Below are 18,011 nucleotides of genomic sequence, written 5' to 3'. Positions count from 1 at the left end.
GTGCAGGCCAAGTGGCACCATCAGCCGGGTCCTCCCAGACGGTGAGCAGCTCAGGCTGGGCTCAAGGCTTACAGAGATGGAGAGATTCCCAGGGGAGGTTTCACACACTCTACAGGTGGTCAGTGAAGAATGAAGCAGCCCCCCCCCCCCCCACCGTGTGTAAAGTACACATGGAGCGGGCAGCCCAGGTGGCTCAGCGATTTAGCACCTGCCTTCAGCCCAGGGCCTGGTCCTGGAGTCCCGGGATCAAGTCCCGCGTCAGGCTCCCTGTATGGAGCCTGCTTCTCCAACTCTGCCTGTGCCTCTGAGCCTCTCTCTGTGTGTGTCTCTCATGAATAAATAAATAAATAAATAAAATCTTAAAAAAAAAAAAGAAGTACACATTGAGCACCTGCTGTACATCAAGCCTCCTCCTCCCCCATGTAATCCTCCCAAAAATGCTTGTGAAGTAGAGGCCACTATTCTCCCCTCTGACCAACAAGGAAACTGAGGCACATTGGGGTAAAACTTGCCAGGCACTTTGTGTGTCTGGAACCCTGTCCCTCAGTTGAGGCTACAGTCAGGGGAATACATTTTAAAGCAGGTGCTGACCTCATCTGCTGCCCCCCCGCCACCCAGGTGTCCCTTATCTCCTGGGTCTACACCAGACACAGGTGAACTAAGAGAAGGTAAATAGATCCTCCAAGTTCAAGGACAGGACAAAACAGGCAGGAGCTCTGAGGGGGCTCTGGAGCTGTGTGACCTGGGGCAGATGGCTCACTCTCTCTGTGCCTGAGTGTAGGCTCTGGGCCACGGTAGGCTGTTAGGATCATGCTGGGTCTGATGACTCCTGACCTCATCTCTGCCCATCTGGAGCAGGGCCACAGAAGCTCAGGGGCTTTTTGCTTGCAGTTCCCTCCAACTGTTCCCTGCTCCCTTCCCATGGACAGTGGCTTATTGACCTTTAGGAGTTGGTCTGAACATGACCCTCTCAGCGAGGCCGTCCCTTCCGTTCTGGAAAACTCTCACCCCAGCTTCTTGGGCTTCCTGCACAAAGAGGAGTCCATCTGCCTGGGCCCTCATGGCATCCCTGCCTCTTCTCTCACCACCTCTGTGACCTCTACCCTGGCTGAGCCCCCAGCCCCACCTCCTCATGATCTCCCAGCTTCCACCCTTGTCTCAATCTGTTCCAGAACCTTCTGAGCTTCCCATCTTGCTCAGGGCCTGCATCTGCCTTGTTTCCTATCCCCTCACTTTGTTCCCGTCACCACTCTGTGTAGGGCCTTGGGACTCATACTGGCTGTTCCCTTATCTGAAATGCTCTTCTAGATGGCTGGCTCCCTTGCCTTCCTTAAGCTCTTTTCTTGAATGTCACCTTCTGGCCTGCCCTGACCACCTCTTTCTCCCACTCCTGCTCTCTTCTTTCTCCCCACCTGATGCATTCGGCTTGTTTGTAGCTAGCTCACCCTGTGGATGATAAGGGTCACTGGGCCAGGACTCTGCCTAATTCATGCTGAGTCTCCAGCACCTGGGATGGGGCTGTGGCCCCAGTTCCTCCACCTCCAAACCAGCCCCCTGTTCACTGAGGCGAGTGGCTTCTCCCACAGAGGTCCTCTAAGTAGACATCAAGCCATCTCCTATACCTTCGTCCTCAGAGAGACAGCGGAGGACACCAGGACATGCACTGAGCCGCTGGAGATACACACACTGCTGATACCGGGACAGGCTGGGCCCCAGGGTCCAGATGGGTGGGTGGGAAGGACACCTGCCATCATGCCCACGTGGATTCAGTGGCGGGGCTTCCTGGCAGAGCTGCTTTTGGAGCAGCAGGTGAGGTCCAGCAGAGGAGGAATCAGGGGAGATGTGTGCAGGAAGGGATGACGCAGGAAGCAAGACAGATGCCCTCCCACTACCACCAAGTGGGGCTGCTGCTCCTGGTTGCTGGCTGCATCCAGGTCCCCAAAAGGGGCTCTTGGCCTCTGGTCAGACAAGAGGGGGCTAGGGCCATAAAGACTGGCCCTGCAGAGCCTGGGTCCCAGGCTGTCACACCTCTGCTCGGGTGGGAGCTGGGGCAAACTCCAGGGGTAGGAGGTCCCTGGTTCCTGGGAACCACCTACGTTTAAGAAGTTCTGCATGCCCAGAGTCATGCACCAGTCAGCTGATGAGGGCTCCCACCCCAGTGGACAGCCATCAGAAAGGCAGAAAGATCGAGGCTCAGTGTTTAGGAACTACAGCGCTTTTGGTTTCTTTTCTTATTGAGGGGGCTGAGGTTCATTTCTCAAAACCAACCAGGAAGAAGACTAAAAAACGGGGCTGTCCCGACAGCCAGATCAGAAGGACAGAACCTTCCGGAAGCCCACCACATCTAAGGGCCCGGGCTGGCTCACGTCACCGGCAGCCGAGGAGGGGCCTGGGCCACCAGCCCCGGCTGCCTGGCTGGAAAGGTCAGGGTCGGCTGGCGTGTCTGGCTACACACGCGGCTGCGATTACGCACGGAGGCTCACGCAGGCTCACGCAAGCTCAGCGGGGCCATGGTGGGCCGGGGTTGGGGGTGGGGGCGCGCGGGGGCCCAAGACCCTGAACTGCGAAGGGGCGGTAGAATGGGCGGTAGAACGAAAGCATTCTACAGCAGAGCTAAGTTAGAGAGGAAAAACCAAAGCTCCAGAAGCAGGAAGGGGCGGGGCCACCAAAGGACTGGCCTTTCGCAGCCTTGCTGGACACCTGACCCTGGCTTTTATCAAAGCCTCGCCAGCCCAGGGCCCCCAGGGCCATGGGGGAGGGGAGCTGGGGACGCAGGTAAATCCTTTCCCGCCAGTCCCTCCCTTCTTGCTCCTGCCTCATGTCTCGCCTCCAACCCCCCAACCCCCCAACCTCCCCTCAGCAGCCCACGTCTCAGAGGGAGGGCATTTCTTCCGGCCTGGGGCTTGTCAGAGGCCCCCAGGTCCCACTGAGACTCCATGCCCTGTCCCCAACCTGTGCCAGAGTGCTGCTTTGACACTAGGTATTCAGGCTGCAACAGGTACCACAAGCAGTACCTGGGGGAAATGCAGTGATGGGGCGGGGGCAGGGGAAGAGCACATTCTGCTCTTGGCTAGCATCTGGCAGCTCCAACAAGTGGAGGTCTCTGGCAACACCTTTCATTCTGATCACCCCTCAGAACAGGTCTCAACACAGTGACAATTAGAACCGGCTCCCACGGGAACCAGCTGGTGCCCCGTCTTGCCTCCCAGCACCAGGCTGTCCTGCAGCTCCCCTCACTTACAATAAAAAAGGAAAGTCAGTCCATGGACAGACAAGGTTACAGAAACATTTTGCCAAAGTGCTGGCTCAATGTCCCAGGCAAATCACCATGGTGTGGACAGGTGGTGCCCCAACTTGGGAGAGGAGGAAGAGCCTCATGAAAAGCTTCTGAGCACATTCCTTGAGGCAGGCGCTTGTCACAACTTCTCACTGAACTCGGGTGTGAATCGTCCTTACAAAGCAGTGATGGGGTCAGGACATTGGTCCCAAGGATGGCCTGCATGGGTGATCACACTGGCTCTTGCCTGGGACTTCCCCACTCTGCCTCCCTCCCCCATCAATTCTTTACAAAGGGGCAGGGATTACAGGGAAACATGGTGCAGGAGGGCCATTCCCACTGCCCAGATAACAGCCTCATCTTTCTTTCTTTAAGATTTTATTTATTAGAGAGAGAGAGAGATCACGAGCAGAGGAAGAAAGGCAGAGGGAGCAGGCTCCCTACCAATCCCAAGATCATAACCTGAGCCAGAAGCACACACTTAACCGATTGAGCCACCTAGAACCCCAGCCTCATCTTTGTTAAAATGACATCAAGGGACACGGAACCAGTGCCCTGTTGAAATACTTCCCCTTGGCGAGACAGGAAGCAACCCTCGAAAGGAAACTTCTCTTACAGGGCTGTGATTTCCTGAGGATACCACACTCTAGATGTGCCTAGTGGCTCAAAAGGAATTATGAATTGCAGTTTGTAGTTGTATTTGTTTTTATTTTTGTAACACAAACAGGGAGGGCAGAGGCAAAGGGGGCGGGGCCCAGCAATGTCCCAGGAACAGCTTCTGTGGTATATGTTCATACAGATTTGTTTTCAAAAGGCAATCCTGAGGTCCATGTTTCAGGAAACTCCCAAGGCTGTCAATCTCAGTGCAAACAGCTTAAAATAAAAACCTCCGGTCTGTTCACCACACGAGGATCCAACTCAAAATGCAAAACAAGCCTGTTTGGAAAGTGCCGCCCTTAAAACAAGAGCGAGGGCTTTAAAGACACATTAAACACAGAATCTTCCAGGAATCAAGTTGGCTGCAGCTTCACAAAACCAAAAACACTGAATAACATACCCAACTGTAGAACTGCTGGCTTTAAAAAAGGGGGGGTGGGTGACTTTATGTAAAAAGGATCACCTGCCTCTTCTCTTTGTTCTGAACACACTTGTGAACTGGAGAGTAGAAACACAGCCTCAGGGAGTGGCAGCAGATGCTTAGTAGTGGCTCAGTCTCTGGGGGACAGAGAGGCGGCTCACTGTTTGCCCGCCTGTCTGCCTGGCTTCTTTTCCGGCTGACCTCTGCCTGTGCCTGGGATCCCACCTCGGCCCCGGCCACCAAACACACCTGTGAGACAGAGGAGGGGGCTATAGCAAAAGTGGGTTTGGAAGCCCAGCTGAGAACATGGGGTGGTGTTCCAGAAAGTTCTCAATGTTGATAAGCAACAAGAGGATGCCAGGGTGGCTAAGTCAGCTCTAAGTCAACACTGGGGCTTGGGGTAGGCTTCCTGGGAGAAAGCCTGGGGCCAGCATAGGGGGCAGACACCAGAAGGACAAAGCCAGATGGTTTCCAGGAGGAGGGGAACAAGAGCCAGAAAAGGGGTAGGACTTAGCCCAGGGGGCAGGGCACAGGCCCCCAGCTGAGGACCCAAGCTTCCCCCTTTCTCCAGCACTGTCCACATCCACTAGCCAGGGAGAGAAACAATTAGGAGATTCTGTGTGTCCCGCCTAGGGGTGGGGACAGGGGAGCCCCCTGCCCTCTAACCTCTGCTAGCCAGTAATGGGGCTCTGCTTTTAAGATTTTTCACGTGGAGTCCAAGGTAGGAACTGTGTAGGAGGCTGAGTAGTCAGGAATGGAACACACCCCCACTTAGGGAGGACCAGGGCGGATGGGGACACAGAATGGTACACATGGTCCCCCTTCTACCACAAACATGCAGTGGGCCCTGTAGGGATGGAGACCCACCCTAACCTCACCTCCCATGGGGCAAGGCCAGCTTTACCACACAGGGTGAGATTTCCACCTGCTGCCGAGGGCCCCATGGTCTCTCTCTTCAGTGACCCAAGCAATCACCCCTCCCTTCCTCTCTGCTCCTCTAGGCAGTTCACTCAACAGTGGTGGCCCCTGGCACGAAGAGCCTGGCCCTCAGGTATGGAAAAGGCCCTGCTAGGCCTTGGCAACCTCCCCACCTGGAGCGCCCTCCTGACCTCCTCCCTCTGGCTCACCCCTGACTGTCACGGGAGCCTCATCTCAGGGCCGGGTCTTGTATCCTTCCTGGCCCTGCCTATGAGCCCCCACTGGGGAGCCTGGGCCTGGCATATGGAAGGCCCCTACAGATGGAAGAGACAAAGCCAGGGCCCTCCAAGAAGAGGAGGGGGTTTGGGGGGTTGGGAGGGTCTGCAGATGGCCTCTAGGCTCAGGCCCCAGCTGACTGCACAACAAACTGAAGTTTATGCCAGATTTATCATCTCAGTGGTGGTGGTGGGGGAGTTGAGTGAGGGGAGTCTATCAAAGAGGGATGAACTCAGGCTTGTGAAAAGGAGTGACAGCAGGCAAGGGGCTTCTGCCAGGCCCTAAGCCGGGATCCTCACCAGCAGCCTGGTGAGGCAGGAATTACCAGACTCTCTTTGCAGAGGGGAAATGAGCCAGGGAGGTGCCACACCATGCCCAGAGCTCCTGCCAGGAGACATAGGCAGGGATCAGATGAAGGCTCAAGCCCCAGGTGGGCACCACATTGGTCTGCTGGGCTGGACCCAGAGTTCAGGAGCACTGGGGATCACTGCTGGATGGAAGGGCCCAGGTGGGTGGGGGAATCAGCACTGTTCACCAGAACTATACCAGGCTTCCTCGGTGGGGGCTGTGGGGCCAGGGCAGGCAGCAAACAGCAGCATCAGCCACACCAGAGGAGCCCCATGAGTCATAACCCCAGCTCTATGTAGGGGGCTCAGAGCCAGGCCTGTGGCACCATGACAGCACCACCCAAGAATGTCAACACTGGGACAGGATGGCTGCCATGTGCTGCAGTCACCCTTCGGTGGCAAGGCCTGGGCAGACTCTGGCCTAGCCTGCTGGTGGGAGGGGATGGATGAGGGGAGAGAAAGGCCTACCTCGCCCAGCACCCCCCATGCCTCGGCCCTTCTGCTGCTTCTGCTGCTGCAGGCCACCGCGGCCACGGCCCTTGGCCACCACCTCCTCCTTGACCATGTCGATGATCTCATCAGGGATACGCAGGTACTTGATGGTGCTGCCACGGATGTAGCACTCGGGCATCCGCCAAAACTTGTCCCCATCCTGGGCGAGAAAAGGGTGAGTCTCAGATCTCAGTGGGTTTTGGTGGGGAGGAGGGGGGGTATCTGTGCAAGGTGTGTGCTGATGGCTAGGGCACATCTGTCCCCTCAGGCCCCGTTCCCATTTGGGCCACAGTCTGCACCTGCATCACCCCTGCAAAGTTCTCAGTCCTGGACTTCACATGCGGGTGGGAGAGCTGCCTTCCAGTGGACTCTTTCCAGACTCTTGGTATCCTTTTACACAGTAAAGGTCAGGGAGTCACAAAAGATAGCTTCCTCATTCTCAGCCTATCCTCCAGTGTGGGATGGGGTTTGTTACCTGCAGCCCAAGGGAGGTTTGTTACCTCCCTCCAAAGAAGGCCGGGGACCTACACACCAGGCACTGCCGCAGCCCAGCTCCTCCACCCTCCTGCCTCTAGCCTTTCAGAACCTACCTTCTGGAACCCTCTCTATGTGCCCTGACTCATTCATTCATCCACTTATCTCCTGACAGGCTCTGGGCTGGGTGTGGGACATAGGTAAGTAGGATAGAGACTCTGTGACCAGGGCGGGAGGTAGGTGGGGAGGCAAAGCCTGGGGCTGGCCAGAGGCAGCAACCAATGATGCTAGTTTTTAGGGGAGCTAATTAAGGCTGGAGAGATTAGGAGGCTTGCAAAGTCACAGATTCCAGAGCATTGCCAACCCTGCAGGTCCTAGGACGTCAACTGCCTCCCCCTCAACCCCCACCCTCATGTACCCTGTGATCAGCACAAGGCCTTCCTCCACACCCCCTCCTGCTGCCCTTGGGCAGGAGCCCGGGGCCTCTTCCTTCAGATTAGTTCTCCAGCCCCACCCCTGGTGCCCTGAGCCAGAAGTCTTGGCAGCCCTCTCCTTTCCCCACATCCCTAGAAATCAGACCAAGACACTTCCCTGCTTAGAACCCAATCAGGGCCCCCTTGGCCCAAGGACAAGGTCCAAACTCCTCAGTGTGGCTCCCAAGGGCCTGAGATCCAGCCCCACCCTGGCTGCCCTCTCTCAGCTCTCGATGACTCGCCTCCAGATGGAAATTTCTGGAACACACACAGTGAGCTTCTTGCCCCCAGCACTTTGCACATGCTGTTCCCACTTTCCTGTATCTGGCTAACTCTGACCCCCAAAAGGCCTGGCTTCCCAGCCTCACGTCAGCAGTGCCTGGGTCAGGTTGGTCTGGCCCAGCGGAGACACTCAACACGATAAAGTTCAAGGGTCAACTCTTCCTAGGGATATGCACAAGCCCCCAACCCACACAGGAACCCCATGAGGCCTTGGGGCACTCCTTTCCCAGGAAGGACAGGCAAGGGGCCAAGTCTGTAGGGATGCAAAGATACAGCCTGACATTAACAGAACAATTCCACGGAAGCTCAGGGCTGGGGCTGGCTGCTCAGGACTTGGCTCTCCCCTAGCCAAGGACAGGCTGGGCCCAGCACACTCCCTGCAGGACCAGAGCTTACTCTGCGTTCCATGGCAAGAGCTGAGCAGTCTGAGCTAAAACTACCCTAGCTTTCCAGTGCTTTCTCAGCTCCTGGGATGTCTGCATCCTACCCATGTTGCCTGCTGCCCAAGGAAGGTGCTGCTACCGCCTTTTTACAGATGAGGATGCTGGACAGCCCAAGTGACACTGAACCTCATACCAGCCTCTCCTTCCAACCAGCAGGTCATAGAAGGGGACCACCCAGGAGGAGTGACATGTCCAATCTCTGCTGGCTACAGAAGTCTACTGACCTTGCTCTGAGAACAGGTGGTGGCTTCCAGGTCCCAGAGGTGGACACAGACCTACTGGCCATGTTCTTGGCTATGCACTGTGGCAGTGTGTGCTACAGCCATGCTGAAATTGTCTGGACATCTGCTGCCAGAAGTGTGGCAAGAAAACCAGGAGGAAGTTTCTAGTGGAAGACCTCCCACAATGTACCATCACAAGAAGCAGAGCACAGAGCCATAGATGAGGGGAGACGGTCATGCTTACCAGTTTGGCTGTTGGGGTGTGAACCATCCAGGAGGATGGACTAGAGGTGAGATGGGCTGCCTAGTTCTCTGCTGTACTCTGGTACGGCCAAGCCTCAGGGGCACCTGCCCCCGGCTCAAGACAGCCCCATCTCGGCTGGGCCTCCCTGCACCTTACTCCCCAATAACATAGGGGGCTGTCGCCGACAGGGGGATGGAGACTAGAATCAAGGCACAAGGAAAGCCCTAGCAGACCCCAGCACAAATTAGCAGGAGGGAGCCCTGCCTTCACCACCGTCATCATTCTCATTGCTCTGTACTCATCCTGAGGGCTGGGAAGGCCTGTGACCCTAGAGGATTGTTCCCCCAGCCCTGGCCCACCCAGTGGTGCTCTTGGCCCTGCACTTCCTGATTTCAGGCCTTGGGAGACAAAGTCTCCTGGGCCACAGGGCCACAGGGCCACCCTCGCCCCCTGGTGGCCTGGATATCCCATGGCCACACCACCCTGGCCTGCTGGGCAGGTGATATCCACAAGCCAGGACTAAAGACAGCAGAAGCTGACAAGAAAGGTCAGGCCTGCCTTGGAGGCCACCCCTGCTCGTACACTATGGATTAGTAGCCAGAAGGGCCCCCCAGCCTAAGTCCTTCTTGTTTAGGACTGGTATCAAGGATGAGGGGATAGGGCAGCTTCTCCATAGGTGCAAAGTACAGGTACAAAGTCCAGGGAGACTCAGAGGCCTGCCCTTCTGTCCCCTCCACCCAGCTCACAGTCCCTCAGGCCCTGCCCTTCATAAGCCCCACCTCTTCCATAAGCCTCACCCTGGAAGGATGACCTGGCTGAGGTATGCCCCTCCTCAGTCCTCCCACAAGGGCAGCGAGGGGCCTTCACTCCACTGAGGATGCTGAGGTAAGCCCCAGATCCATGTGGGCACTTGGTGTCCATGCCCCTCCCCCCACCAGCCTGGCCCTGCGTGACCAGGTGTGCCAGAGGGACCCTGGGCACAGGGCACTCACCCTGGATGTGCAGATCACCTCTCGAAGGTTAATGTTCATCCAGTTATCACAGCTCACCAGGTGCCCATTGTATGTCTCCCCATTTTTGAGTTCCACCAACTGGAGAGAAATGGCCCCAAGTAAGCCATGAGCTCCAAGGGAAGGGCAGCCCTACCCCTAAGAGGTGGGTGACTATTGCCTGGCCTCATTCAGACGTGGGACCTCGTGGGACCTCGTGGGACCTCGTGGGACCCAGTGGCCATAGCACATGGTGCCTAATACTGTTCTCCCCTCCACTGCCCCCAGTGGCCCATCTTACAGGTGACATGCTCTGCATCCTCTGTACATTTTGCTGGGCCTCTATGATGAAATCATTTTTTTTTTGTGCAAACAAAAAGCAGAAAAATCCTCTACAAATCTTCAAAGGAAAGAGCGAAGTTAGGGTAACAGTGGCACTGATTCAGAACAGCCATGAAGGCACATTTTAGTTGGTCCAAGCAGGTGCCCCGGAGGCAGGTGTTCTTTGACAGCACATGTGTGAGCTTTGATGGTCTGGAAATACTTTTTCAATCCAATAATTGCTTGTCTATTTAAATTTGTTCTGGTAAAATACACAAGTAGCATATCATTCTGAAGATATACTGAGATTTAAAAAAGACTCAGGTCTTTTTTAACTCAGTTATCTGTCTGAGAGAAATAAAGGCAAATTTCCATGCAAAAATGAGTGCACAAATGCTTTTTGCAACCAAAATATTCATAAATAGATAAAAAGCAGAAACAACTCAAATGTCCATCATTAGCGGACAAATGGATACGCAAAATGTGGTATGTCCATACAGTGGACAGGGCCATCAGGAATTAAACCCTGACACATGCTACAATGTGGCTGAATCTCAGAAAACATCATGCACAGTGAAAGAAGCCAGACACAAAAGGCCACACAGCATATGATCCCATTTATAGGAAATGTTTAGAACAGGCAAATCCATAGAGTCAAAAAGTAGATTAGTGGTTACCAGGAGCTAGGGAAAAGGGATGGGGACTGCTAATGGCAATGGGGTTTCCTTCTGGGGTAATGGAATTGTTCTGGAACTACATCGAGGTGGTGGTTTACAACACTGCAAATGTACTGAATACCCCTGAGTTGTACTCGTTAAAAGGCTGAACGGTAAGGGTGCCTGCTGGCTCAGTCAGAAGAGCATGTGACTCTTGATCTCAGGGTCATGAATTTGAGCCCCATGTTGGGTGTAGAGATCACTTAAATAAAAGAATAAATAAAAACTTAAAAAGAAAAAAAAAGGTAGAGGGATCCCTGGGTGGCGCAGCGGTTTGGCGCCTGCCTTTGGCCCAGGGCGCGATCCTGGAGACCCGGGATCGAATCCCACATCGGGCTCCCGGTGCATGGAGCCTGCTTCTCCCTCTGCCTTTGTCTCTGCGCCTCTCTCTCTCTCTGTGTGGCTATCATAAATAAATAAAAATTAAAAAAAAAAAATTAAAAAAAAAAAGAAAAAAAAAGGTAGAACTGTATGGTCTGTGAATTATATCTGAATAAAAAACAGAAAGCAAACAGAACGTATTGACACTGTATCATTAAGGGCAAAAGTCGTTTAGGGAATAAGATGTTATGTGATCCCATCTATGTTTTAAAAAAAAAAAATCAGGGCAGCCCGGTGGCTCAGCAGTTTAGTGCTGCCTTCAGCCCAGGGCCTGATCCTGGAGACCCGGGACCGAGTCCCACATCAGGCTCCCGGCATGGAGCCTGCTTCTCTCTCAGTCTGTGTCTCTGCCTCTCTCTCTCTCTCTCTCTCTCTCTCTGTGTTTCTCATGAATAAATAAATAAAATCTTAAAAAAAAAAATAACATTCATGTTTCTACACAGATGTTAAGCCTGGATGTGCAAGGTGCTTGGCTGGCTCAGTCAGTGGAGCATGCAACTCCTGATCTTGGCTTTGTTGAGTTCAAGCCCTATGTTGGGCATGGAACTTACTTTAAAGAAAAAAAAAAAAAAAAAAAAGGTCTGAATGTGCACATATCAAGGATATGGTTAATTTGCTGGCAAGGTTAATGGAAGAGGAGCTTCTAGTTTCTACTTATGTTTGACATTTTTAATAAGCATGTATTACTTTTATAAGCAGCAAAACTAAGAACAGGTCCCGACACACGTAGGTGGGGAAAGAGCACGGGCTGCTATCTCTTGAGCAGACAGGAAGCAGGTTCAGCTGGAGGCACCTCACCCTTTGCCCAGTGTCCCCATCCCTGTTCTGAGACTGGTCCCCACCGAAACTCACTGCCCCTCAACAGGCAGCTACTCACCATGGGATGATTCTGAGCCGTCTTCAGCAGCGACAAAGGAAGCTGTAAGACAAAGGCATCTAATTTGTCAGATCAGTGCCAAGGAGCCCTGGCCCTGGCAGGACTGGGATTCCAATCTCACGAATCTCCCAGCTTATCACAGCGCTGGGGGTGCAGGAGCACCTGTCCCTCACCCCCACAGAAAGTGCATGCTCCTAACTCTGCCCAGCCCAGGACACATACCTTCCTTCTTCCCAGGTTAGTAAATAAAGCCTTGAACACTCCCCCACATCCAATCTCAGAGGCAGCAGTCATCTGGTCTTGATGCTGACCCTTCTGGGCATTTCCTTCTAACTCGTGTTGCATATATTCACACCCTTGACAGGAAAGGCTATGGCCTTCCATGCTTATCATTAGTGCCACAGCATACAGGTCCTTCTGCTGTTTGCCTTTTTTGCTCAACTGATGTCTCTGAGATGCACCCACATTAATACATGTAGATCTTTTGGGGTGCCTGGGTGGCTCAGTCAGTTAAGTATCTGACTTCAGCTCTGGTGGTGATCTTGGAGTCCTGGGATCCAGCCCCATGCTCGGCAGTGGAGAATCTGCTGGTTCCTCTCACTTTGCCCCTCCCCCCGACTCATGCGCAGGTACCCCCTCTTTCATACAAATAAATAAAATCTTAAAAAAAAAAAAAAAGGATTCCTGGGTGGCTCAGTGGTTTAGCACCTGCCTTCAGCCCAGGGCGTGATCCTGGAGACCCGGGATCGAGTCCCACGTCAGGCTCCCTACATGGAGCCTGCTTCTCCCTCTGCCTGTGTCTCTGCCTCTCTCTCCCTCTCTCTATCTCATGAATAAATATATAAAATCTTAAAAAAAAAAAAAAAAACATGAAGGGTGCTTGGGTGGCTCAGTTAAGAATCTGCCTTTAGGGATCCCTGGGTGGCGCAGCGGTTTGGCGCCTGCCTTTGGCCTGGGGCTGATCCTGGAGACCCGGGATCGAATCCCACGTCAGGCTCCCGGTGCATGGAGCCTGCTTCTCCCTCTGCCTGTGTCTCTGCCTCCCTCTCTCTCTCTCTCTCTCTCTCTATGTGACTATCATAAAAAAAAAAAAAAAAAAGAATCTGCCTTTAGGGATCCCTGGGTGGCGCAGCGGTTTGGCGCCTGCCTTTGGCCCGGGGCTGATCCTGGAGACCCGGGATCGAGTCCCACATCGGGCTCCCGGTGCATGGAGCCTGCTTTTCCCTCTGCCTGTGTCTCTGCCTCTCTGTCTCTCTCTGTGTGACTATCATGAATAAATAAATAAAATCTAAAAAAAAAAAAAAAAAAAGAATCTGCCTTTAGCTCAGGTCATAATCCTAGTGTCCTAGGACTGAGCCCTGCAATCTCAGCAGGAAGTCTGTTCTCCCTCTCCTTTTTCCCCTCCTCAAATAAATAAATAAAATCTTTAAGAAAATATATGCAGCTCTTTCATTTTCATTCTTGTATATGGTTATTGTCACACCCACTTTACAGATGGGGATACTGAGTCTTAGACACTGAGGAATTTGCCTGGCACTATAGAGCTAGTAAGAGATAGAGCCTGGCTTGATCCCACCTGCCAGAAGTCAATTCATGCTGAGCCCACGCCTCAAGGGGCAGCCCCGACTGGGCCAAGAGTGATCTTGCCAGGCAGTGGGGAGTCAACCCTGATCTAAGGTGGCTACCTCTGAGCTGAGGTTTCAGAGAAATTCATCAGGTAAGGGGAAGAAACATTCCAGAAAAAAAAAAAAAAAAATCTGTCGTTACTACAAGTGATGGCATATACAAGATGCGTTTTTTTAAAAACTCACCCACTGTAAAGTCAGCTTTCAAGATACTAAAAAATCATTTCATTTTGGGAACACAAATCATGACCCATACACTGGGGCCAGTCTCCAGGAAGGCCATTCCAGTGGTAGCGCTTGAGTGACTACTCATCCAGCAAAGCTGAATGAAGGTTCTGGTCTGAGTGAGGGTCCTACAGATGAGACATTGCCTCAGGCAGGATGGTAGCTTCACTGCTCCTTGTCCTGGCTTCCTTGGGATTCTTAGTCAGCCCAAACCCCAGAAGCTCGCTGCAGGGGAGTCTCGGCCTGCCCTCACACTCCTACCTAGTGCAGGGCAGCTGCTTCTCTAGGTGGTGGGGACTGGAGGCTAGAAGTGGTCCTCAACCCCCACAGGATGGCTTCCATGGAGAGGCTGGAGGGGAATTCCCACATCCCACAGCCTTTCCAGAGAACAGCAGCCTAGGAGCGGTCCAGTGCCGGCAGGAAGCCAGGCCCAAGCCCACTTCCTGCACTGGCTTCCTGGAAGGGCAAGATAAAAAGGAAGAAAGGGCCACGTGGAGAAGGCGTGGCTGCTCAAAGGAGGACAGGCGAGCAGGCCAGGGCTTGACCTAGCCAACCTGCAGCTCCTGCCCTCTCATTTGGACTTCATCTGTGCGATGGTACCCGGGTACAGAGAGCCACGGAAAAGCAGGAGGATCTAACACACGGGGGCCATGAGCCTCGGCCGCTGTTTACTAGGTGAAGTCTCAGGCTTTCTCGAGCAAGCCTGTTTTCTTGTGTCAAAGATGGGAATGTGGACCAGGATGGCAATGACACCCTTGGGTCTTCCTTCCAGATCACCCAAGAGGGGACAGAGCAAGGTTGGGCCTGGAAGGCAAGAATAAAGACAGACTCAGCACTGAGAGACAGAGAGGTATAGCCAAGGTCCCCCTAGATGAAGGACTAGCAGCCAGAGCAGGAGGGACCTTCCCAGGGACACCACAGCAAGATCCTGGGGAAGCCCACGAAAAGTAAGCTGAAGCCTGTCACCAGGAAACCCACAGGAGTCCTTTTATGGCATGTGCAGCTTCTATGCCCCTGCTGGCCTCTCTTTTGTCCCAGCAACTGGCAGCACAGTCCTGGAGAACCCCAGCTTCCCTGTCACGGGCAGTGCCCTATTCAGAAAGCAGCAGAGAGGACATCTAAGACACAGAAGTGATCCACACCTGCTCCCAACACTCCCCTGCACATCCACTCCCCAAAGGAGTCACAAGGCCAAGCCAGCTCCAGCCAAAGTGGCCCATTCGGTTTCCAGCAAGCCACACCCAGTCCAGCTTTCTGACCTTTGTTCCTGCAGTTCCCTTGGCCTCAGCAGTCCTTCCTCAGGCTGGTGGCTGCTCACATATCACCTCTCACCTAGCTTAGCCAGGCCCTCATAATAACCTCATCTGGGGATCAAGATTTCCACCTGGGCCACCCCCTGCTGCTTCCATTCTAGGACACAGCCAGTCTCTAATTATCTTGTTTATTATGTCTCTCTGGCTAGACTGGAAAATTCAGAGGGTGTGGACTTTGTCCAACACCGAGCTCAGGGCCAGGCACTCGAGAGGGACTCAGTAAATATTTGCTGAACAAATACACAAGAAAATGCATACACCATCCGGGGAGGCACATGGTGTGGTTGGGATGCCTGCCCCACCCCACAGATAAGAAAAGGAGAGGCGGCATTGGGAGGGACAGCTCTCTACGGCTGCAAAGGCTGGGAGCAGGGTCCACATCTTGCCATTTTTGAGATTCTCATCCCCAAACTGCTGGAGACAGAGGCAAGAGGAAGGGGAAGATCCCTGAGAACTTTAAAAAACTTGGTGGGGAAGAAATTTTTGAAGGTGCCAAGGGAGATGGGACAAGCCAGGACACCATTCCAGGGAAGACAGGGCCACCTGGAGTTGGGAAAGTCAAAAGCTTCTGGAAAAAGCATCCTTTCCCCTGGCCTTTTTCAGAATGTCTGGAATCTGGTTCTCAGGTCTAGACCAATCTAAGATTAGACCCGATGGCTTCCTGAGGCTCCCAATTCAGGAAGCTGTTACGGACTCCCCCTTGCCCCCCTATACCCTCAGATCCCTGCTTCCGGCCCCACTATAACCCACGGGGAACTGGGAGTGTGTCATGCCTTGTCCCTTCCTGGACATTCTTCAGGCTGAAAAAAAATATGTTCTTTGCACAAGCACTGTTCTAGGCTCTAGGAACATACTGGGGGATAAAATCCAAAGATCCAGGGAGCTTAAGGAAGAAGGAATTTTCCAGTTCCACCCCTCCTCTCAGGCCACCTCTGCCCTCCAGCAGAGAGGAACACACTACACTCCCTTCTCTCATTTCCTGCACCAGTGAGCAGTACTTAGTGCAACCCTCAGCTGAGAAACATGCAGGGACCCTGAGGGACTCTGGTGCTGATGGGCCAGGTACTCTCCTAGGCCTGCTCTGAATTTGTGTGGTCTTGTTTCCCTGTCTATACATTAAAAAAAAAAAAAAAAAAAGTAAGCTCTACTCCACGAGCAACGTGTGGCTTGAACTCACTACCACGACATCAAGAGTGGCAGGCTCTGTAACTGAGCCAGCCGGACGCACCTCCCTGTCTGGACACTGAAGGCAGGAGACACTCTGACTTAAATCCAGAACTTTCAGGATCTGATAACAGCATGATCCAGAAGAGGCTTCTCACCAGGACCTCAATTTCTCTTCAGTGAAATGGGAGAGTGCAGTTAGTCCACTCCAGGCTCAAAATGCTTCCCCTTCTCCGGAAACGACACCCTGTGTGATCCAGGGAGAAGACAAAGCCCCCTCTCTGGGTCTATTTTTTTCAGCCTTAAAACGAGAGGCGTAGAAGATCGTGCTAACATTCTAAGGGCCTTGCAAATCTTGACATTCTCAAACTGGTTTAGTTTGAGAACTCAGATCGGGCCCCCTCGGGTCGCTCCCACTTCCCAATATGTGAAGCTAGATTGGGTCGGATGCACTCGGAGCCACTCCCCTGCCCGAACTCCCTCTGCAGCATTCACCGAGCCCTTTAGCGGGTCTCTCAGGCCCCAGTATCCCCATCTGCAAAATGGGAAGACTGCAGCGAGGCTGACCTAGGATTACACGTTCGTCCAAGTCTATTCCCCCCGAGACTGACAGGCTGGATGCTCTGGGAGACCTCCCTGCCCTCTCCGGCCTCAGTGTGCCCGTCACGGGCCGAGGCGGCAGAACCGAGGCCCTGACAGCACGCTAGCTCCGCGTCGCCCCTGCCTGCAGCGCCCGCCCCGAGGGCCCTCGGCCGCCGCGTTCCCAGCCTCCCGAAGAGACCTCGCCGGCGCCCTGCCCTCACCATGGTGTCGGCGGGGAGCGGGCTCGCCGACCACTTCCGCCGCCGCCGCCGCCACTCACGCGCCGCCGGTAGCCGCCCTGCCGCGCGCCACTAGGCTGAAATGAAGTGGCAGCGACACGAACCAATCAGCGTGGGGCTCGAGGGACGAGCAGCCAATCCACGCGGAGTAGGGGGGGTCGGCTAGACAACGACGGGCGAGGTTGGCTGTGTTCTCGCCGGCCAAATGAGAGGCCGTAAAGTGTCGACGTGAGTGCTGAAAACGGGGGCGGAACCGCGTGCGCCAGCGCAGGGGGCCTTATGGGTAAAGGCGCATGCGCGGGTGAAACTCTCTCAGCCCTCCTGGGCTCCGCGCTGTGGGCAAAGCCGGATATTGCTGCAATTTGCAAAGGAAGAAATCGAGGCTCCGTGGTTATTGGGTTGTGCCTAATGTCTCCCTTAGGGCTCCTACACTTTTGATTTTCGTTATTGTAGTTGATCCTTATCCAAGGCATGTCCTTTGGTTAGGTTGGAATCCTGACTGTGCCCCTCTGAGCCTCAGTTTGCCCCTCTGAAAATTGGCCTCGTGATAGTGTCTACCCTCGGTTGTAGTAAGGATGAAAGGAGTTAAGCTAGGTAAAAGCACTTAGTACCCAGGCGTGTGATAAATATTTATTGAGCACCTGCTAGGTGTCTGTTCCTGGAAACACAGAGTGAACAAACCAGACGAAACTGGCCCTCCTGGGACTTAGGAGCCCGTTGAGAAGACAGGTGGCAAGGAAAAAAAATAGGCAAATGTGTTAGTTTCCTTGGGCTGCCATACAAATTACCATAGACTGGGTGGCTTAAAACAGCAGAATTTGGGGCACCTGGGTGGCTCAGTCTGTTAAGCATCTGACTTCTGCTCAGGTCATGATCCCAGGGTCCTGGGACCAAGCCCTGTGTGGGGCTCTGCTCAGTGGAGAGCCTCTGTGGTTCTCCATCTCCTCCTCCCCTCCCCACTGCTTGTGCTCTCTCTCTCTCTTGCTTGCTATCTCAAATAAACAAGATCTTAAAAAAAAAAAATAGAGCTTTATTCATAAGTCTGAAATCAAGG

At 53.7% G+C, this 18,011-nt stretch overlaps 1 protein-coding gene across 1 annotated transcript; it reads right to left on the bottom strand.

Moving 5' to 3' along the window:
- Window positions 1–3,964: 3,964 nt before the first annotated feature.
- On the bottom strand, window positions 3,965–17,164 carry LSM4 (LSM4 homolog, U6 small nuclear RNA and mRNA degradation associated). The gene is made up of 5 exons (XM_025458067.3): window positions 16,940–17,164; window positions 11,810–11,851; window positions 9,518–9,616; window positions 6,365–6,548; window positions 3,965–4,604 (listed from the first exon to the last, which is right to left on the bottom strand). The coding sequence occupies exons 1-5, from the start codon at window positions 16,940–16,942 to the stop codon at window positions 4,513–4,515; spliced, it is 420 nt and encodes a 139-aa protein (XP_025313852.1). The 5' UTR covers window positions 16,943–17,164; the 3' UTR covers window positions 3,965–4,512.
- Between the last annotated feature and the right edge of the window lie 847 nt (window positions 17,165–18,011).

The sequence above is a fragment of the Canis lupus genome, chromosome 20 (genome assembly GCF_003254725.2).
Source record: "Canis lupus dingo isolate Sandy chromosome 20, ASM325472v2, whole genome shotgun sequence".
In the NCBI taxonomy this organism is placed as follows: domain Eukaryota; kingdom Metazoa; phylum Chordata; class Mammalia; order Carnivora; family Canidae; genus Canis; species Canis lupus.
This window is presented reverse-complemented; position numbering and strand designations above follow the sequence as displayed.

What these genes read in the sequence shown, in the direction of transcription:
- LSM4 (XM_025458067.3), bottom strand. An exon ending in CGGCTCAGAATCATCCCATG is followed by an intron (nt 9,617 to 11,809) that starts GTGAGTAGCTGC and finishes ATTTCTCTCCAG; the next exon opens with TTGGTGGAACTCAAAAATGG. An exon ending in AGGTGATCTGCACATCCAGG is followed by an intron (nt 6,549 to 9,517) that starts GTGAGTGCCCTG and finishes TTTCTCGCCCAG; the next exon opens with GATGGGGACAAGTTTTGGCG.